Below are 22,653 nucleotides of genomic sequence, written 5' to 3'. Positions count from 1 at the left end.
TACCTTGTAAGTAAATATGGAGAGAGAGAAGAGGTGGAGGGAGAGAGGTGGTGGAGTGGTGGAGGGATGGAGGGCTGGAACGGGATTTACTGATTGTGTGTGCACTCGTAACCCCCCCTGTATCTTTAAGGTGCGCCCCCCATCGCCCCAGCCCGCCAGATTGATCTTGTTACAGTCTTGCTGCAATATGTTTAATGTGGGACTCTAAGGAACGCCACAGTGCCAGCAGCAACAGTCCTGTGTCCATATGTGGCCCTCAAAAGAATTCTGTAGATATTTTGGGAAATGTCTATTGAAACCTGAAAGGAAATGAAAAAAGCAGCATTGGTCAATAGAGTAACATACATGACCTTAAAAAGTATCTCCATTGCATTCAAATCCTAATTGTAAATTGCACTATTGTCATATGACCATGCGTCACAAACAAAAAAGACACACATACATTGATTATCAAGAATTCAGCCAACGGCAGGGTAAAGAACAATATGTATAATCCACTTCTTGGCGGAGTTAACAGTGTTTCTACAATGACAAATGAGCAAAGGCCGTCCCAGTTTGCCATCTGCTGCACACAATCTTGAATTAAATTCCGTACCAGGGGGGGACTTCCGCTTGTGAAGCGAAGGGGGCATCAGGTGGGTGTATGATTAAGATATCCGTGATCTAATATGTGGTCAGTTGACTCCATTTAAAGGGAAGTAATAAACAGACTCTTATCAGATCTCTGATGGGGGGTGGTGGAGTGCTGGGTTGGGAACAAACTCAGGAGCTGAAGAAACATTTTGAGGGATATCAATGTTCTTTTACGCGGGGGGCTTTGTTCAGGACTTTGGTGTTTGGAGACCAGTGGTGGTTTGAAATGTTTTTCGATTTCAGATGTCTTGGTAGCACGGCGCCTCATGGAAAGAGGGAAATATAAAGTGTGTATGTGTGTGTGTGTGTGTGTGTGTGTGTGTGTGTGTGTGTGTGTGACGTCCTTCTGGTCATGACCAAAACTCACACACACTATGTAGCTTGCACATTGAAAATGACACACTATGGTTAAACACATGTTTTGTCAAGACTATGAGGGTTGAGTATGTTTTTACTCTCCTGGCAATCACTACACACAAAAGCCCCTCGAGTAAAGTAAATCCATTTCTTGTCTACAACTACTTAAACCACAGTGGAAAATGCACCGTATACACATTCAAACATTCACACACATTACCCAAACAGTGCTTTTTAAGAAATATTGATTGACTTTTGAGGTGAGTACAAAAGGTAGCAGCTTGGTGGCATGACATGTTGAATACTATCTAATTCTCTGAAATCAAATGGGTTTGTGATGCCGTTGAAACCGGGCCAGACGGTTAATTTTGAAAGGGCCTCTCCCAACAACAGGCTTTCTGCCTATCTCACCAGCGCAACGCCACCTGGGGAACCCTTTCCTCTGTAAGAGCAAATGGGGAATTGTCCATCAGTTAAAGTGCACGTGCCAGGGGAGAGGATATAAGTGTATAAGTGTACTGTACTCATAGTTTTGTAGAGCTGAGGAAATCAAAGGGCCTCCTGGATTTGCTGCAGTCTGTAAGATAAAGTTCATGATTAATGATAGTTAGTGTAGTTTGGAACATCATCAGTCAGTAGCAGTGATTCATCAGGAAGGCAGATACATATATGTCCGTCATCCTCTGGTTATCAGGAAGAATCAGTCTAAGGTCCATGGAAACATGCTTTGTTGTGAAGTGTTTTGATAAGCTAAGGTGAACCTATTATGAAGTGCTTCTCCTTAAATACTCGCGGTGTGTTATAGTTATAATATATTATACTTCTCGTCCATCTGCTAAAACCCCAAAATAAATTCTCACTAAATGCTGGGATTTAGTGGTTTCCACAGCCGCTAAAGCTCAATGTGCTAGATTGTGATTTGTCGTCTGTTGTCTCAAAGGAAGTAATTATATCATAATTTTAATTCAAACAAATTCATTGACCACAGACTGTAGAACTAATATCATGCCAGCTTGGAATTTCCAATTCCATCCACACAAAGATTGTGTGTGTGTGTGTGTGTGTGTGTGTGTGTGTGTGTGTGTGTGTGTGTGTGTGTGTTTTGCAATTAAATTGCAATATTTTGGTAGTAAAACATTGCAGGTGTTCCTAAATTGTCTCTGAATTTTAAATTTGGGTTTTAAATAATTGTTCAACAGAAAAGCTAACCATTTATTCATAATACTCACAGACATATTTCCAAACTTTTAGAAAGGAGTAGGTATAAGTTCAGAGATGTTTTAAGTCAGTTGCACTTGCTGTTGGTTGCTGGTTAAGGTCAAGGTAAGCTCAGCAATGCATCATGGGAAATTAATTGATTGCATTTACATTTATATAGGTTTATTTTCGGTTATTTTCTAGGTACCCAAAGCGCTTTACATAAGGTGTGTGAGTGTGTGTGTGTGTGTGTGTGGGGGGGTGGGGGTTGGGGGGGTATGACACCTCATCTAGTAGCAGTTCAATTAAAATAACCTAAATGTCCTCGCAGTAAACAAAGAAACCTTTTACCCTCAGGTCCTTCTAGCAATTTTTGTTTTGTACACATATTTTCATATCCAATCTTATAAAAATGGTACGGTGCAAGCTTCATCTGCCACTCAGTACAAACCCTTTGCACTTCCAAACTCTAATGAAAACTCACCAGCTCTCGAAAACAATTATCGTGGTAGTCCTGTGTGGTGTGTCTTGTTCCTACATGTTTACATTTTAATATTGTACAACTTCCATTATTTGTCCAAACAAGATAACATAAAAACAATTATAGGAGCACCCTGGTTGATATTGGACTTGAAAAGCTTTGCCATTTCAAAACCAAAAGCCAAAACGCAGTGAGCCGCACATCCCTTAGATGCTGCTTATATTTTTGCACCTCATTAAACATTTGTTTCTGCTCTCCCTTCAGAACTGACACATCATTTCTGCTGGTTTTCTTTTGGAAGTTCCTATAGAAAAAGCTGTTAACTGAATTTCCTCTCGCCTCCCCCTTCTGTTGTAGAACCCTATTGACCCTCGCCAGAGGCCGTCTCAAGACGCCACGGGCACGGATAATGATGTGAGTGGAGCAGAGGTGCTTCTGGGTTCAGTTTCTGTTCCGCATGCTCACCCATCATTATGGCCACCATTAAGAATTGTGTGTGTTTCTGTGTGTGTGTGTGTGTGTGTGTGTGTGTGTGTGTGTGTGTGTGTGTGTGTGTGTGGTCTCTGCCACAGGAAGACTCCCAGGGCAAGCCGGGTGTACCAGGCATGGCATCCAAGGGGGAGAAGGGAGAGGAAGGCAAGCCTGGCGCTGGTTCCACCACCAACACGGATAGCTGCGTTGGGGTGAGACTAGAGGGGTCAGAGGGATCTTTTAAATTCTACCCGTGCACTCAAGAGCTGGAATCGTGTCCTGCAGCAGTAGAATAGCTTTGTGTTGAGGGGGCTCCATGGTCAAACACGCTAGTGCGCTAACCAGATAGGGGGTTCGCCTTTGAGCGACCCTGGTTCATTCATCGCATTTTCAAAGCACTGTGCATAATGGTACAAAGGCCCATGAAAATAGTTTTTTAATGAATAACTTTTTATTTGTGGAACTACTCCTATGGAATATGCAAAATAGCAGCTACTTAATAGCTGGGTCGTTTTTTTAGTGGCTTTTCTGCTGGTCATGCAGAGTCAGGGACAACTCACTGGCACTATGGCGGGCTAACTTATTCTTGTGTGTATTCTGCAGTGTATGGATAGGCTGAACAGAGAGCAGGCAACTCAGTCGGTGAGTGCAAATCTCCAAGTCTAATGCAACCCAAACACACAGTCACACAAGCATACTGTGTGTATGCATGTGCACCCAGCAGGTTGTTCTGTTTTCTATGTATTTATTCTCTTTTCTGGCTTCAGGCACGACCCTGCAATACCTGCACTGGGAGCCCGGGACAACCAGGGGTCCAGGGATCCACCGGAGAGAGGGGAGAGCCGGTTAGTGGATGAATGGATGGATGAGAAGAAGTGAGTGAGTGAGTGAGTGAGTGAGTGAGTGAAGCCACTTGAGTGATTCTGTGAGTGAATGAGTCATTTATGTGAGTAAGTGAATTTAAACTAGATAAGTGGGTGAGTGCGGCTGGATGTGTGATGTGGCAAAATGTTTCAGTGAGTGAGTAGGTACATGGTTAAGGTGAAGAGTGAAGGTAAGAAAATGAAAGTGAAACAAACATTATTCACCTCCTTCCTCCTCCCACCCCAGGGCATTCCAGGCCAGAGGGGCCAGGCAGGACAGCCAGGACACATGGTAGGTCTCCTGGCAACAATCTTCATAGAAAAATAAATACATAAGCTGCGTTTCCTTCTACTCCTTTTTATATGCATTTTAAAAATCGTGGCCCAACTCGCCAATTGAAACAAATTCCTGAAGAACTCTCTCAAACTCTCTAAGTGTTTATTCTAGACTGAGTTGAATATATCAACAATTAAGGCTTTTAAATGGATAAGTAAACCCCCATGTTAACTGAACAACTTCAACCCAGGAGATACATTATCTTTTGAAAAAGGCTGTGATGGTATTTAAAGAAATGGACACATTTGGTTAAATAAGAGTAGGTACTGGGGGCGTTATCTAACTTTTTCAGAATACCCATCAAACAGCAAGGGTGAGCAGGTAGCCGATAGCAAACTACTACACTAAAATAGTGTTTTTAGCCCAAAGTAGCAGACCCATCGCTTTGCTGAGAATTTCTGATGTTTAACAACTGTATACATTTAAGTCAAAATACCAGACCAGAGAGACCCAAAGAGAATAGTTTCAAGTGTTATTATGTGATGGGTTCACTTACTCTTTAGGACATCCTTGTCCAACATCCAGTTTAGAATTTCTTGCTACTTGATCTCGTGTTCCCCGCCGATATATTTGTACATATTAAAATGAATGAAACCCTACCATGGAGTATGTCTGCATTCAGCACATGCACACATACTGCTCATCTGCTTGGTAATGTCCATGAGCACGCATTACAAGGCTAAGATCTTCAAATCTTCAAAGTGAGCCAAGAAACTATTTTTCTATGAAATGCTTGTCCTTCAAAGTGTGACGTCAATCGCCTCACAATTCTTGTTATTTATTTTATAGAAGCTCATTTTTTCTTCTTTCCTTCCCAAAATGTAAGGGATGGGTTTTTGTGTTTGTCCATGTTTTCTGTCTTTCACGGGTCCACAGACCCCCCTAGTGTTGCAGACGAGAATAAGTATTTGCCTCCACACATTTTGCCGTTATTGTAACGAACATAAAGCGAAAGGGAAAACAGAAGAGCTTCAGCTATACGTCTGCAGTGTGAGTCGTCCGTCACATTGCCTGTCTGTTTTCCACAGGGTCCTCCCGGTTTCCCCGGTCCCCAGGGTCCTTCAGGATCAGCTGTAAGTAAAGGCTCATGTTCATTTGGATGTTCTTTATTCATCCCGTATTGACCTTCTTTTTCCTATTTATTGCACTTCGAAATGGAGTACTTTTCCAGACAGTCGATTCTCTCCCTCTCTCCCCTTCTCTATCTATCTCTTCCTCTCACCCTTTCCCTCTCTCTACCTCTCTATCTCTATCTCTCTCTGTCTCTATAATGAAAGATATTCTAGATCAGGAAACAATTCCACTGTCTTTCTCCAGTTGTTCAATTATTCCCCCTGTCTACGTGATCGAGAGTGGGACCTCTGCAGTACACAATCCACACACTCACACATTTCTCAGACACACATACACAATTTTCCATACACGCACACACACAAACAAATACACAATTGCACGTACAAAAACACAATTTCACGTACACACACACAATACATACACACAAACACACAATTAAACATTTATACACACACACATAGCCAAATGTTTTATAAAACGAAATGATGAGCTGTTTGGGGTCTGCACAAAATCCATTTGTGGTGTAGCAGTCCCTGTCGGCAGCTGTTAACTACCGAAACACGCAAGGGTTTTCCAGTATGTGTCTGCAAGTCTGCAAGTGTTTTAGAGAGAGAGAGAGAGAGAGAGAGAGAGAGAGAGAGAGAGAGAGAGAGAGAGATTAAGGTGCCTGGACTGAAGGAGATGTATCCTCCTCATGATACTCGTCCGCTTTGATAAGCCCTCGTGGCTGAGTCTACAGAACAGTGCCACATACACTGCTTAGTATACACATCCATACAAGACACTGCAGATAAGGAGGGAGGGAGAGGGAGATGAGGCCAGCCGTATCGGCAAGGAGTAAATGTTGGAAGATAGATGTTTCTTTTTGGAACAGGTGGTGCGTGCGTGTCTGTGTCAATATGTAGCGATGGGTGGTTAAACCGCCTGTGTACAAAGAAAAATAAGATTGACTTTCTGGGGAGTTTTGTGTTTATTTTTTTGCCTTTATTATTGGGAAAAGTCTCATTGAGGTTGTGCACCTCTTTCAAGAGCGAGACCTGACAGCACCAGTGTACAAACACTAGACAATACAGGCAAGGATAACTAATGCCTTATTGATCATTTTATATTCTGTAACCTGTGGATGTGGCCCTGGTCCTCTGTAGAGAGGCAGACCAGAGAAGCGCGGTGCGAGACTCCAGAGCCCTTAAACATACCTCATGTTATTGACTTGGCTTTTGTTTGACTGCCTCATCCCCTGATCCCTCCGGCTTTGAGGGGAATCGAGGAGTGTGAGGGATGGCTTCATTTAAATCACCTCTCGTTCTCTTCCCCAGGGCCAGCCGGGCGAGTCGGGCTCCATCGGAGTCCCCGGACTAAAGGGTGAACAGGCGAGTCGCGTTTTTTGTGATTGTGAATCGAGACGTGCTTTCCTGCGATGATCGCATGATTCTCATCAGGGGTCTCTCCCTTCGTCTCCCCCCATGATCTGATGGCTCGCCTGTCTCTCTTCCTTGACCTCAGGGTTCGTCAGGGACGTCGGGCTATCCAGGATTGATGGGACCACCGGGGATGCCTGTAAGTCCTTTTCAACGTCCAAAGCGGGAGAGGTGGTTCATTAGTGGACCGACATGGGTGGGGTTATGGGTGGGAGGGGGAGCTTCTAATCGATGGATGGATGGAGGGGGGAGGATGGAGGGTCGGTCATAATGCGGGACTGCAGTAAGTAGATGGATGCTTGTTGGTTGGTAACCTTGGAGAAGTTGAGGGGAGGGGGGGGATGGGCTTAAAGGTGGTGGTGCGAATGACAGACGGGTATCTTTTCAACGTTTTCAACAGGGTATGAAGGGAGAGCGCGGCACCGCCGGAGGCAGCGGTCCGAAGGGAGAGGCGGTGAGTCTCCACGGCTTCATCAAGTGGATGATGTTTACCAAGTGCATGATACCCATCATGCACTTGGGGAACATCATCCAGCGTGTTATATGCTCATTATGCACTCGTCAAGCACGTCAGGGTGTGTTTCCGCGGTAACCTCTGCGATGCTCCTCCTCCCCCTCCTTCCTCCTCTCTGTCCTGCAGGGTTCACCTGGTACCCCTGGCTTCCAAGGACAGGCCGGCGCTCCGGTGAGTCAAGTCCTACGCGCCGCGGTTGTATTTACCGGTTCCTCGTCATTGTAACCGTATCAGAGGTGTGTCGCTCCACCCTGAAGCACATTTAGAGTGCGCCATTACGGTCGTCTTTTCCACTCCCTTGCTTTTGGTTGATTTACTTTTTTCCTCAAAACGCAGGGAATCAAAGGAGATTCGGGCCCGACAGGCTCCGAGGGACCCAAGGGTGAACAGGTATGAGTGGTTTGCGAGCAAAAGGTGCTCAAAGAAAGGCTTTTGTATAGATGTTCAGTGATGGGACTATCATAGCCCTTGAAAACACTTTAGAGCCTCCCTTTCTTTTGTCCAGGGTCAAGCTGGAGCTCCAGGGTTCCCAGGATCACAGGTTTGTGTTAAATCTTCTTTACACACAATTCTTCTTTCTCTTGTTCTCTTACAAATGAAGGTCTGTACTGTAACTTTATGTGTGTGTGTTTATGTCTGCGTGTGGTTATGTGTGTGTGTGTGTGTGTGTATGTGTTTGTGTGTGTGTGTGTGTGTGTAATGCTGTGGGTGTGGATGTGTGTGTGTGTGTGTGTGTGTGTGTGTGTGTGTGTGTGTGTGTGTGTGTGTGTGTGTGTGTGTGTGTGTGTGTGTGCGACTGTGCGTGTCTCTCCAGGGTCCCCCTGGTCTTCCTGGTAAAAGCGGAAGAGAGGGCCCCCCGGGGCCGAGGGCTGAGAAGGCAAGTGGGATTCATCTGTTAATGGCTTACCTTTACCACTAACCTTTAGGTAGTCGAGCGGCCATTAGTCACATTTATGTGTCATGAGTCTGCGTTAATGTCTTGCTTTGTCCCCTTCACCTTACTCACTTCCTCCCCCCTTCTAAGTTTCTTTCTCTAACTTTCTTCCTATTTTCTGTCTCTTATTCACTCACAAAGGTTTGTTCTTTCTTTTGTTATTTCTTACTTTCCTCCTTTAAATTATTCATTCACTTTCCTTACTTTTTATTTCAGGTTTTCTTTAGTTCTGTCCCCCTTTATCTATCTTTGAATCGTTATTTATTCTTCTTATCATTTCTTCTTGCATTTCTCTAGTTTCTTCCAGGTTTTTTTCATACTTCCTTCCTTATTTTCTTTTCATTATGTCTCCCTCCCCCACTTCCCCTCCAGGGTAACGATGGGGCCCAGGGAGCCCAGGGCCAGATGGGCCCTCCAGGTCGTCCTGGATCACCAGCACTCATGGTACACGTCTTTAACATATCTTATAAACATCACCATGTTATTCTGTTGTATTCTTCGCTCTAATAAACAATGTGAATCTGGTGCATCGTGTGTGTGTCTGTGTGTGTGTGTGTGTGTGTGTGTGTGTGTGTGTACTGTGCTGTGACAGGGCCCCCCAGGCATCGAGGGATTGGATGGAAAGGACGGCAAACCAGGACTGCGGGTAGGACTTTTTCTTTTCATGGCCCATACGTGAAAACATATACATACTGCTATTTCTAAGAGGATAGTACAATGGAGTAAAGTTGACTTGTAACCATCGCTCTCGCTCACACTCTCTTTCTTTCTTTCTTCTCTCTCTCTCTCTCTCTCTCTCTCTCTCTCTCTCTCTCTCTCTCTCTCTCTCTCTCTCTCTCTCTCTCTCTCTCTCTCTCTCTCTCTGTATTAGGGCGAGACAGGCCCTCCTGGGGCAGCAGGAGCTCGGGGGATGCCAGTGAGTACGACCTTTCACCTCTGCGTGCTCCCATTCTGTCTGCCTGTTTCATCTTCGAGGGGTGTTTGTTGTACTTAGTACCTGTGGGGAATCTTGGACAGTGTCGAAAGAATCGTTTTTTTCCATCAATGTCTTTGTGCTTTACACGCTTGACCGCGCTCTCTTCAGTGTGAGCTAAGCCCCTATGAGAGCGCTTGGCGCTGAACACAAGGCTGGGTTGTGTTGGCCCTGATTGCAAAAGAGCTGCTTTGGTTCTCCAACGGCACTTGTTGATAAATGATCAGTAATCGTGGACTCGTATTGTGTTTCCTCTGGTGTGCGTTAAACACAATCAACAAAGTGCTGTTTTTTTGCAACACGGACTGGATGATTAACCAATGGAGCCATCAAATAGTCTGCCTATTCTGTTCGTTGAGCCCTTTGACGTTTGTAGGTAAATGCGTTCCACTTGTCTCAACAGTATTTTTTGTGTTCATCTGTAAGTTAAGGCACATTTAAATGCAACTGTATCTGCCAGTGGCATTGTAGCCTAGTGAGCATAATGTGACCATGCAACAATCACTCGTTTTCCATAAGCATCTTAAGCAAAGATTTTCTCTCTCTCGCTCTCTCTCTCGCTCTCTCTCTCTCTCTCTCTCTCTCTCTCAGTCTCTCTCTCTCCCTCTCTCTTTTGCTGTCAGTTTTTCTGCTCTCACTCACACCCCTTACTTCTCTCTGTGTGATGTCTCTCCTTCTCCCAAGGGATACAAAGGCAAGACCGGTCACACCGGCTTCCCTGGAGTGAAGGTACGGTACCGCCTCACTTCCTTGGTTTGGCCACCTCTCTCTGTCTGTCAGTCAGTTGGTCTGTCCGTCTGTCTCTCTGTCTGCACATTGTAAATACTGTAGTGTGTGCTGGAGATGGAATTCAATGTTATGTTGGCCTTTCTTTTTGGTATTTTTTGTGGCTTATTTTATATTTTGTTCACTTGTTATAAAAAAAGGAAACGTCCTTCCCTTTTCCATGAATCATTTAATTATTTGTTTGATTCCTTCATTCAATCACTCAGGGTGATATTGGACCCTCAGGTCCAGCCGGACCGTCAGGCAGACCTGGACATGACGTGAGTGCTGCCCATGCTACTGCATTAAGACCCTCTCTCCATTCTGTTATAAACCGTTCTACTGGCCCTTCAAGGCCCTTCTATGTTCGAACTCGGCTACAGTAATAGATCGGAGGTCAGATCGACACAGACAAGCCGTGATGGTTAGCAGCAGGGCTCATTTATAACTGTCTCATCTACCTCCCCAGGGGGACCCCGGCACCCAGGGAGCCATGGGACGTCCTGGACCCGCTGGTCACCTCGTGAGTTTATGACCCTTGGCCCCTTTGAGCAACGCTGCTCGTCGTTTTTTTCCCTCGCTGTCAGCTAGACACATCGCCTGTGTGGTTCTGTGATAACGTGTCTGTGTGTGTGTGTGTGTGTGTGTGTGTGTGTGTGCATGTGCGTGAGCATACGTGTGTGTGTGTGTGTGTGTGTGTGTGTGCGTGTGCGTGTGCGTCTTCCTAACAGGGCCCCGCTGGACCAGCCGGGCCCCCAGGACCAACCGGGCCAGCTGGATTGGTGAGAGAGTTGTTGTGAAATGTATCAAGCTGACAAGCGTGTGTGTGTGTGTGTGTGTGTGTGTGTTTATCTGTGTGCTCGTGCCCACCTTCCGATGTCTTATCTCCGTCTCTCCTCTCTTCACCAGGGCATAAAGGGAGAAAAGGGTCCGGCAGGAGAGAGAGGTCTGGGAGGGATGGGCGGACCACCAGGACCTCCCGGGCATCCGGGACCCCTCGTCAGTCCCCTCAAAACGCCTTCAATGTTACATTGACATTTGACCGATTCATTTTTGTAGTTTTTTGTAACAATTCCTTTTTCTCTGTTTCTTTCAGGGAGATCCTGGCAGCGATGGTGCAGCCGGCAAAGATGTACGTGGACTTATATCAGAATATTCAGGCCTATTTGGGGCCTAAGAAAAAGCTAGCCCTAATTATAGATTCAGTTTGTTCCTGCAATGTTATCCTCCGATGGCTGTTCATTTGTTGTTCCCTTTGTTTTGGTGTTTGTTTCCCTGACAGGGAAGTGCAGGTCCAGCTGGGGAGAATGGACAGCCCGGTCAAAAGGCAAGTGTGTGTGTGTGTGTGTGTTCGTTTGTGTGTGTGTGTGTGTGTGTGTGTGTGTGTGTGTGTGTGTGTGTGTGTGTGTGTGTGTGTGTGTGTGTGTGTGTGTGTGTGTGTGTTGCAGTGTATGTGTTTGTGTGTGTGTGTGTGTGTGTGTGTGTGTGTGTGTGTGTGTGTTTCTGCATTGTATGTTTGTGCGTGCATCGTTTCTATGCGGATGTGTGTGGGTGTGTGTGTCTGACGAATCACCATATCACAGCCAAGCACCGCCCCAGCGGGCGTGCTCAAGCTAAGCTTTGCCCTTTATTTTGCTGTCTGCCTCAGCAGCAGGGAGCCCTGGTTACCCCCAACACACACACACACACACACACACACACACACACACACACACACACACACACACACACACACACTGACACAGAGCAACAGTGCTGAGTGGTATCTTATCTGCATGCTCAGCACGACTCACAACCTAAAACAGTTATCAGTTCACTCACCCCCCTCCCAGGCTCCTGCTCACCTTAGTTCCACTACGTCTCACTGGACTGCGGGGCTGGCCTGCTAGCTATAAAGCTAGCTAACCGGCCCCCCGGCACGTCCTTGCCAGTGCAGCCACAACACCACACGCTAGCTAGCTAGCTAGCCATGGGGCTGGGTTACAGTGATAGAGTCGTTCCGAGGGGCTCTGGCATAATGCTCTTAAACGGCAGCGGCGAGATGCTGGATGAGGCTATTCGTCACGCTGACACGACAGCATTGTCAGGGCTCTTAGCTACGGCGGCGGGAAAAACAAGGGTTGGGAGGAAGACACTCTATTCTATTCTACTCTCCGCTTGCCTTTCGGTGTGTTTTTTGGGGGGGGCAGGGTAGGGTCTGGTTCTGCGTTCGGTGGTTAACATTAGAAGTCCATTATAAAGCTTGGTGCTGCCATAAATCAATGTTCCCCCCCCCCCCCCCCCCCATGTGTATGTGTAGAGGGACAGGAAGCTGCTGTGCTGTTGTTGCTGGTGGGGGAAGTGATACCCAGAGTTACCCTGCTGGATTGGCCGTGTGTGTGCGTGTGTGTGTGAGAGACAGAATGTTGCCATGTGTAGAGGGAAGGAGTGAGCCCAGTCATTCATAAAAGTGGACGGCTTTCAATTTGAATATCGAAAACTTCAACGTTAATAGTATTTAATATCCGTTGATATTCATTTAATTCAATATTCATCGATGATTAGATTGTATGTGTACGAATGAATCAGTGCGGGATAGTCGTTGTAAGGGTGTTTGATCCCTAGGCGTTTGAATGTTCAAAGGTTCCAACCCCAATGTCTAACAGTCATGTGTGACATGTATCTAAAATCCTGATGCGTCTTTTTGAATCGAAGTGCCAGTCAAAAGTGAGTCATAATCTTTGATGATATTTCATTATCCCCCTCAGGGAGAGGCAGGCGCCGCGGGCCAGCGAGGATCCCCCGGAGAGAGAGGTCGGCCGGGACTCCCTGGAGGTGGGGGATACCACTCCAAGGACGCCCAGCCCATGCTCGGCCCTGTGGGGCCCAGAGGAGAGAGGGGCAGCCCGGGCTCTTCAGGACCCCCTGGCAACTCAGGGAATCCAGGGACCCCCGGAAACGACGTAAGATACAGTGGCGATGTTTGGGAATGAAATAGACTCCTGGTTCACTGCTTTGTGTTTACTGAGAAGAGTTGTAAGTTAAGATAATGTTACATGTTATTTGAAATAATTTGTGTTTTTATGTGTGTGTACGTGATTACTCCGCTACCTTCTTCAGTTGTTAATTTCACATTTTTTAATCGTCCTTCCACAGGCTGTGGTCAACTACGACGAGATCAAGAACTTTATCCGCCAACAAGTCGTTAAAATATTTGATGGTGAGAAAGACCTTTGAGGGCCTGTGAATGTTTTAAGTGGATGGAACCCCAGAAAACCTGGAATGGAGAAGGAGCACGGTTTCACTTTTGTAGACTGCACCTAACTGTTAGGTTTTGATCAACAAAAATATGTTATGCAAGGGTGCTGGTTTTCCAACAAGCTATTCACAATTTTTTACTCAGTGTAGCTTATATTTGTACCATTCTTTACAGAAGACAGCTCATTATCTGAGCTCCCACTCATGTTCCTTACGTAACAGAATGTGTAGACGCCTTTAGACAAAATCGAAATGCACTTGGAGTTCCACTTTGTTATTGTGAGGGACAGGAAAGAGAACCTAAACCTCTGAGTCCATATGTGCTGTATAAACGTATAATTTGAATTCTATTCACACTCCCGCCCCAGAGAGGATGGCCTACTTCATGTCCCGCTTGCCAGCGCCAGTAGAGCAGTCCTCACCTGGGAGACCGGGACCCCCCGGTAAGGATGGAACCCCGGGAAGACATGGAAACCCAGGGAATCCCGGCCAGCCCGGAAATATGGGCAGAGAGGGACGAACAGGACCCCAAGGACCCCCCGGTGAGCAATCAGTAGATTTCACAGTACATAAAGAGGTCCTGAACCCCAAAACTTTTATTAATGTAAACGCACTAATATGAATCAGTGTACCGGGTTTGATCCCCAGCATCCTCAGCCTAGTTGCAGTCCTTGACTAAGATGCATAATGACATTCACTGTAACTCATAGGTTCACTGTTGCTTTGAATGAGGCTAGCTAAATCAGCACAATGGTGGACGTTTAACTTATTATTACAAGATTTTTCAAGCAATTTCCATCCTTTTTTCATAAATCTATAAAATATTTCCTTCCTTAAATTCATTCAGTCATTCATTCAGGGTGAGAGGACATTGTGTGAAACATGTGTCTCTCTGTACTCCAGGCATACGAGGACCCAGTGGAGAGAAGGGCGAGAAGGGTATCGGAGAAATGGGAGACGTAGGACCTCCCGGGGCACCAGGTTAGTCCGCCTGCATCTTCTCTCCCAGGAACCAACCGATACGCTTCCACACTCACCGTTCACTGACCAACGAAGTGGATACATTGCAAGTGTTTTTCATCTGCTTGACTCATGTGAACGGAATTGATCATAATGAGTCTGCAAAATATCTCCTGATTCATGAAATGCCGTCTCGAATGTGAGACCAACGGCAATTTGAGTCGTCCGATTGCCGTCTGATATCCTATTCTCAACAGTGTGAGGGAAGTGTTGATTGTAAATGTTTGAGAACTGCAGACGACCTATTAGTGTTGGGAGTAAATGTAACATGTCTGCCTGTGTACCCTCAGGCTGAACAAAAACATGAAAGAAACATGAAACAAAAGAAAAACACAGGAAGGTAACTGCAAGTGTCTCCCTCCCTGTTCCAGGTGTTCCTGGACAACCAGGCTACGGCAAGATGGGGCCCCCAGGCTCCGTGGGCCAGCAGGGAGTCCCAGGGGTCTCTGGACCTCCTGGGAACCCCGGCTCCAAGGGCAACGACGGCCGGTGTAATCCCGGGGACTGCAGGAGCCACGAAGTAGAATACGCCGGCAAGGGCCCAAATGTCAAGGGCCCCTGGTAAAAAGGAGAGGTTAGAGGAGGGGGGGGGGGGGGGAGGGAGGGTGGATTGAAAAGAATCAAAGGGGACTAAGATGGAGACAGAAAAAAAGAAAGAAAAAGAACACAACCCAGGAAAGGAACATTGTGGAGTCAGCCCTCAGCAGACCAAGTTCTGCTGGAGCACCGTGACCGCTTCTCAGCATCTTAGTCCGACCACCAGCTGCTGACGTGTTGACTCAACCACCTGAAACTAATCTCCCCATCAATATGAAAGAGATACCTTCCTGGGACATGGGGCCGAGGCATTATCACCAGCATGTTAAGGTCATCCACTTATTTCTTTTTGCAAATGATCGTTTATTCTTTTTCTTTGGGTTACGGCAAAGCTTTTGATGTTATTATTTTTGTAAAGCTTCACCCTGGTCACTGCTTTGAATGCGTTTATTTTTTACGAATGCTCTTACATTTCAAAAAAAGTTACTAAGAAGGGAATAAAACACCCGTAATTCCTCAGTTTCTACACACTGTTCTCGGTAGATCCCATCTGCTTGTCACTGGCTTTATCTAATAGACCCTTTTACAGTTTGTGCGCAACGAGGTGAAAAAAGTGTGGCAAAGTGCAATGGTTTGTCATTGTGTGCAAGGGCATTACCCTCAAAAGATCAGAAATTCTACCTAATCAAAGTGACAGAAAAGACTAGTTACCGACTTCCAGATCTGGGTGCCGTTAGTGATAGGGTAGAAGACATGAGAAACCGGCCCACTGTTCAGTGGGACGATTTTGCTGGAGGAACCTAGCATGTTCACTGGATACACATTAAGAGCATACAAGTCCCTAGCATGTCCCCGTAGCGTTTCCATTCCATAGGCGAGTCCAGCGACAATTATGACTTTGAAAGCATGGTTTTCCTCAGGCGGTCGTCTATCCTACCAGTGTATAACAACAACATCTTATGACTATTATGGTGTAATGAACTTAGGACGCGTCTGATCTGATAAGAGCAGCTGTTCTCCATGACTCATCAAAGCCAGCGTCATTAAAGAGACCGCCAATCGTATTGTTTTTTTGGGGACCACTCAATAAATGGCAATGATATTTTAGTTTTCCCTGGTAGGAAGGAGACAACCCCCTAAACCACCAACTGGCTATCAAATCCATGATTTGTTACTGGACTAGGGCGGCAAGGCTCAAACGGTACACACATTTGGTTTACGGGACAGCTCTCCTCACGAACAGAACATCAAATACAACTTGTAAACTCTGTTTTCTGTCTTCAAATCCTCCCCAGCCACAGACAACTGTAATACGAGAGGCTGAGAGGCTTTTGTGGTATCATGTAAACGTCTCATGTGATTAGACAAGAGGCTATGAGGCTATTGTGGTATTATTTGAATGTCTTAAAAGCATGAAACCTTAGAAACCGCCGGTCGCTATTAAAACAGTTCCTGACGGAATTCTGGACAACTAAATGTCAGCTGGTCGGATATTGAGTCTTACAACCAAGACACAACAAACATTTTGGTGCTGCCAACTTTTATTCCAATGTAGTGCGTCCCATAATCGTCTGAATGAATGAGGCATGCCACTTCTGTTGCCCCAATGACATAGAGTGTGAATAGGTCTATAGGCAGTAGAAGAGGGAGTCGGAAATTCAAATGCACACACATCGCAGCATCTCAGCTTCTACCAATCAAGCCTTAGTTCTTCCTCAAACAATTTGAAAACACCACTACAAGCTCATACATTAATCTGCAGAACTGTCCATCTGTATTAATGTTTTAGGACATAGTATAGGATTTTATCAAAAATAAAAATCCCTTCACTTTTTTTATTTCTTCTGGAAACAGATCAGGTTAACAACTTGGTTCCTCTTCCACAGGTCTGATTTGTACATATTTATATATATATATAATGTTTTTTATACTTCCTAAAACATTGTTAGGAAAACAAAAGAATGGCCACGTTTTCAATGTGTTATACCCCATGGTTAAAATGCAATTGAACGTGAAAGGGATTTTTTTAAAAGGTTTGTAGCTTTCTTAAATACAATAATATGTTTTTAGTGATAAACAAATTATTTATGAGAGAAAATTGCCTATGCGCACGAAAGCAAATTGTTTTTTTTTCATCAATTCTTCAATTATGTCGCTCAGTGTCCTTTCTGTTCAATTTTCTCGGTAAAAGCCGCCATTTTAATAACCCATTTCATTGTGTAGCCAATGACCCCATGCTTAGCATCTGTCTTTTTTTGTCAGGCTCTGGTTCAGCTAAATATGAACTAGCCCCCCATCCCCTGTGCTTCCCCCATTCAATGCTGTTAACCCACTTCACACAACACTCTGCATGCCCCCCTCTCTCATCACATTTATACATAATTAATCATAGTCATAATGTGATTCGGAAAGCGTGTTGACACAGGATGAATGTGTTCTTCTGCAAGCCCTCACGTTTACACGTGTTTAATCATTGGTCCATTTGGTCTGGAGGTATGTAGGTTTTTTTCATTATATACAAAACAACATTTTGTTGCTTGCTCAGTAGAGATTAAACAAAGCACAAGGAGTTCTGCTGCAATGTTCAACCTGCTGTTGTTATGTAAACTACTTGTTGAATCACTCAAAGCTACCAGTTGCACTTCCTGGCTATTAACTCTGTGGTTGTTCTCTTCATTTACGCCCCTGTTGCAGAACAGAAAACTGGCAAAAATGCCTTTTGTCAACCTGCATTAACCTGTGCTTACAACTAAATATGTTTTCTTTTTGCTACCCCAAACCCGTCTAGCGCCTAAATATACTATCTTTTTTATATTTGGATTAAACATTTCAGGAAAAAAAAAAAAGCAATTATTGAAATGCAAAAGTGTGCTGGTTCTGTTTCTTTACATATCGCTCATTGTATCTTAACCATATATATATATGTATATATCCCTCTGTTGTTTTTCACCCTCTGCCAATGTTTCTCTCCCAGGGTCCTATTAAAGTTACATCTCACCAGCCCAAGAGGCTGGTTGTCATCAAACAGAATCCCTTTCCTCCCCTCTCCTCTGTGCCCTAGTTCTCATTGCCCCTATGTGCTAAGAATCATCACTCCTCGCCTGCTTGCGAGTGCTTGGAATACAATTCCACAACCCCAAAAAAACATTCTGTACTCTGAAATTATAATATTCATATTCTGGCCCTCTCTGTGGTGAGTGGTCCAAACGGGCTGTGATTGTCTTGTCATTAGCATCTGTGATGATGAGAGGTGTGTGTAGGATGAAGATTGAGGCCTGAAAGCCGGAGAGCTGTACAGAATGTCCACAGTCCCTCAGAGACGGAGAGAAATCTTGATGGGACAGGAGAAATAACTGCTGCACACGTATCGTAATTAAGGTAGGCAATTTATCTCAGAAGCATTTTCTGCTCGTCTAAATTATACATATCTCCCAAGAGCAATCAATAACTCAAATCCAATCATTGCATTCTGCTCAAATTAAATGATTGGACGGCCTGTCTGTCTGTCTGTCTACCTACCGGGCTACCTGCGCAGAGACTGACCGTGGACTGATATCACAGATTCCTCCTTGGCTTTGGAGGGAGGCCTGAATGAAGGACTGGTATTCTTTCAGTTGGGGTGCTTTAAAATCGAGCTATCTCTTGCTGTTTTGTCTCCAAATTGCCTGCCCATAGCTTTAATGAAGTATCTCAAGTATAAACATATGATTCTCCAGGATGATCAGTTAAATTAATGAATAATAATTATTATTTGAGGTGTTCATTTAGCCTAATTTTGATATTTGCATAATTAGTCATAATGTATAATTAGTTGCAAAGTTGTGGCTTTATAACGGTTTATTATATTTGGGTGTGAAGATGTATCTTTGGTTCCGGCTGTCTGGCCGAGGCTTCTCTCCAGGGAAACCTAATATGAAACCCAACAATGCCATTTTAATTTTAAGTCCAGCCGCGGGGTATTCCAGTTGAAAAATAATTGATTAAAAAATATATTTATGTTCAAACGATAAGGATGTTCTCTATAGACTCTTAAATATAGCCTAGTTTTCTTAGCTTTGACTACCTTCTATATGTATTTTCTAATCAAGTAAATAGCTTGTTTGACTTATCCAGACAGGTGAAACGACGACACAAACTTTACAATCATCCGCAGTGTAAAAAACACAGAAAAAATGTTTCTCTTTCTGAATAAGAGACATTTATCACAATGCGATTAAAAATGACACAGAAGCATTAACTGCTTTGATCCCTTTCAATGCTCTACATTGGATAGCTCCTATATTATTGGTCTACGCTGGCTTGTTGCAATAAAATTACGAAGAATTATGAAAATACAGAGGGAGAAAAAGTTTGAGGTAAAGAGCAAATCAGAAAATATCATCAAGAGCGAAAATAGAAAAAACTTAAAAGAAATGAGAAATTATTTTAAAAAAGTAAAGAAAATAGAAAATCAAAAGGGAGATCATTTTATTTTGTTTTTTTGCAGTGCTTGGAGTTAGTGTTCTAACACTTATTTCAAGGGACCCTTCAATTTCATTTTTGACCGACTTGTCTCATAAATATTCTCTAAACTTCCACCCTTTATCTTTCATGTGTGCCAACGCAAGTTTTCAAGTTTGGAAGATATCGGATGAACCTGACATGCAGGATATATGGGAGAAACATGATATAAATTATTTAAAAATATATGAATAATTCTTTCATCATTTTTGCCCCCAAACATTTGTTGTCTAAACTTCCGAACTATCTTAGCACTTGTGTGCCAAAGCTGGGTTGCAAGCATGGAATAGATTGTATAAACCTGACAGGAGTTATAGGAAACATGACAGAAATTCTTACATTTACTTATTGTTTGCACAAATAAAAAATAAAAACTCAAAATCTTCTGCAAACTTCCACCCTGTCTTAGCTGTGTGTGCGCCAAAGCTTGTTTTCAGATTTGGTACACTTTGGTTTAAGATGCTGAAAGATTTCTTTCAATTATTGACCACAAAAAATCCTTGACTGTTTGACTGCTTTAGTGACGCTGGCCAGGGTTATTAATTGAAAATGGCTCATTCTAAGCATTCTAAGTATTGCATCAATTGCATCTATTGGAAGTTTAATAAGTGCATGGATGTAAATGGCCCTATCCGTCCTAAAGTTTTCTGTATTTGAAAAAATGGAGTGGAGAAGAGTGCAGGCAATCCATGGTTGGTTAGAGTGCAGTTTAACCTCACATTTTCTGTCTATTCATAGCCAATACTGTCTTCAAATGAATGGTAATAGCATTTTTATAGCACTTTTATAGCACCTTTAATAGCAAGAGATTTTGGTCAAACTTATTCAACGACAGGACAAACTGAGCGCCCCTATATTATCAACTTTGTAGGCCTAACCTCTAATTGCATGACATAATGCTATGCCCTAACCGCCTCAATTTAAAGGGGACATATTATGAAAATAACACTTTTCCTGGGATTTGGGGTGGTGTGTTTTGGGTCTCTAGTGCTCCCACATGCATACAAACTTTGAAAAAAGTCTGTACATGATTTTTTGAGTGAGATATGCATTTCTGAAAGTACCCCGCCTACAGTTACCAAACGAGCGAGTCCGTTTCGGCGCCCCCTCCTACGTAGGAAGGGGGCACAGTTGAATATTACCTCCCACTTCCCCACTCCCCTCCAATCAGAGCATAGCTAAGATTTTGTGGACCAGCGGACGAGCAGCTCCGGCGGGGGGACCTCGGCGGCAGCTCAGCTCCGGGAGTACAATCCCTTTCTCTGCCGGCAGCCCCACCAGAGCTGTCGGACTGCCGCCGAGCTACCCCAACCAGACTTTTCAGCTCCCGGAGGACACCCACTGGAGCAGCTGGAAAGGTTCGGCGGCAGTTCAGCTCCCAGAGTACACCGCCGGAGCTCCGGCGCGGGGAGCTCGGCGGCAGTTCGGCATCTCAGCTCCCGGAGTACAATCCCTTTCTCCTCCATGTCGCGGTTCATGGACTTCAGAGAGTCAAGGCCAAAGTTCCTTACCCGCAATTCCTCTCAACCAAGGCCGAGATATCCCCCACTACGAGTCTTTACTTGTTGTGAAAGTGCCAGAGACATCAGACGCAGTCTTTATGATTCATATTATCATCCGAGGCGCACATAGCTTTTGGCCGTGATATTAGATATAATATTATATAAATACCCATATACAATAATATTATTATTATTATTATTATTATTATTATTATTATTATTATTATTATTATTATTATTATTATTATTATATTATATAGATATAGAGCTCCAGGTGTCCGCAAACGGCAACAATCCCATCTCCTCCATGCTGTGGTTCAGTCTGACAGCTCATTGGTCAATGGACAGCAGCACATTTGGATTAAAGCTACACCAGAAACAGCGCATTCTGAAGGGACTGAAACAGAGGGGAATAGCGGTAGGCGAGATTGTTTTTCCTAAAAGCTATTTCCAGCAAACAGCTTCAAAAACACGTTTTCTGGAACTCAAATACTATGTTTACTTGTGGTGAAAACGCCATAATATGTATCCTTTAAGCCTTTCTAATCGATGACAGACAAAACACGTATCTCGACATTCACTACGCCATTTAAGATAGATTTTGGTCAAATATAGATAATATAATGAAAAATGCAAGTGTCTGCCCTTAAATTGTATGAAGACACAATATCAACTTTGACAACGCAGTGTTCAATTATCTCAAAACTTAGTTTGTTTCATAAAAATTAATGGTTTTGGAAATACAAGGTCTCCACCCAACAATGTAGATCTGCAAATTAGCTGCATGTTGACCGGCAACTATTTTATTTTATTCTATTGGGGAGACATGGTAAGTTGAGGCGAAAAAACTGAAAGAAGCAGTGATAGAAAAATGAATGTGAGTGAATGACAGAACCCAGTGACAGGGTGTACAGAGAGAAGAAGATGGGACCCAAATAGGGAGACCGCAAGATTCGGACACAGATTATCTCCTGGTTACCCTGTAAATGTGATCCTTGCGGTTGGATGTGAACAGGGTGAGTGCGTTTTTCTGAGATTTCCGGTTTTTAATGGGTGGAGAGGAGGATCTGGAGGTTTGCTGTTTCCTGGGCTGCTATAAGATACTGCAGAATGACGAGGGAGGAGAGGTAGGCTGTTCTAGCAGTGTGAAGGTTCTCTGCGACGGCAAAGGCACAGTCACGGTTGAGTGGCCTGCCATGAACCCGGACGACTGGTGAGGGTCGAGAAGGTTGTTCTGGTGGAGATAGGCAGAGAGTTGGGTGTAGACAGTACGCTCAATTATGACCCTGGGGCATAACCCCCTACAGCCAAAAACAAAACCTCACCTAAACTTCCCTAAACCACACCCTAAATCCCCGAAAGCTAATTGTTTTAATTTTTTATATAGAAATGCCCTCAGTATAACATATGCATGATTGATAAGCCCTTTAAAATTAGTATTTGTTATGATGGCACACCTGTAGAGAGTTGTGGTTGGTAAATAATTGTGTTTAGGATCATCGATTCCGATGATCTAGCCGTAAAGCTATCCAATGGAATTCCTTAAAAAAAAAGTGCTGTCGTGCACCTCTTGCGCTCGCATTGTCCTTGGTGTCCCAAATGCCACACCGTTAACTAATTATGCAAATATCCCTCATTATGCAGATCCTCTCCGTCTCTGATAGACTGTGGACATTAACTACCGCACTCTGGCTCATGGTCTTCCATCTTCATCTTACACACCTGGCCTTTCAACTGTGCTATTCAGCACTGTGATGTCATCATCATTGAGAGTTCTGGTTGCCGTCTCTTAGCATTTCAGTACTGATTACTCAGACTCACCTGGGGTGACTCAGACTCA

General features: G+C 44.2%; 1 protein-coding gene across 1 annotated transcript in view; it reads left to right on the top strand.

Annotated features, from left to right (window-relative positions):
- col16a1 (collagen, type XVI, alpha 1) overlaps positions 1-19,565 on the top strand; it is a 69,607-nt gene extending 50,042 nt beyond the window's left edge. The window contains 29 exon segments of the mRNA XM_079749078.1: positions 1-6; positions 3,026-3,082; positions 3,241-3,351; positions 3,743-3,781; positions 3,907-3,984; positions 4,250-4,294; positions 5,368-5,412; positions 6,730-6,783; positions 6,917-6,970; positions 7,232-7,285; positions 7,472-7,516; positions 7,682-7,735; positions 7,851-7,886; positions 8,160-8,222; positions 8,652-8,723; positions 8,872-8,925; positions 9,151-9,195; positions 9,937-9,981; positions 10,245-10,298; positions 10,487-10,540; positions 10,749-10,799; positions 10,927-11,016; positions 11,114-11,149; positions 11,300-11,344; positions 12,765-12,959; positions 13,153-13,216; positions 13,623-13,796; positions 14,158-14,235; positions 14,646-19,565. The exon segment at positions 1-6 is cut by the window's left edge and continues 48 nt beyond it. Of these exon segments, the coding sequence (XP_079605204.1) occupies positions 1-6; positions 3,026-3,082; positions 3,241-3,351; positions 3,743-3,781; positions 3,907-3,984; positions 4,250-4,294; positions 5,368-5,412; positions 6,730-6,783; positions 6,917-6,970; positions 7,232-7,285; positions 7,472-7,516; positions 7,682-7,735; positions 7,851-7,886; positions 8,160-8,222; positions 8,652-8,723; positions 8,872-8,925; positions 9,151-9,195; positions 9,937-9,981; positions 10,245-10,298; positions 10,487-10,540; positions 10,749-10,799; positions 10,927-11,016; positions 11,114-11,149; positions 11,300-11,344; positions 12,765-12,959; positions 13,153-13,216; positions 13,623-13,796; positions 14,158-14,235; positions 14,646-14,839 (1,992 nt within the window). The 3' untranslated portion in view covers positions 14,840-19,565.
- Positions 19,566-22,653: the final 3,088 nt, after the last annotated feature.

Source organism: Pollachius pollachius, assembly GCF_949987615.1.
Source record: "Pollachius pollachius genome assembly, chromosome: 13".
In the NCBI taxonomy this organism is placed as follows: domain Eukaryota; kingdom Metazoa; phylum Chordata; class Actinopteri; order Gadiformes; family Gadidae; genus Pollachius; species Pollachius pollachius.
The sequence above is the reverse complement of the archived record's forward strand: the minus strand, read 5'-3'. Positions and strand labels throughout refer to the sequence as shown.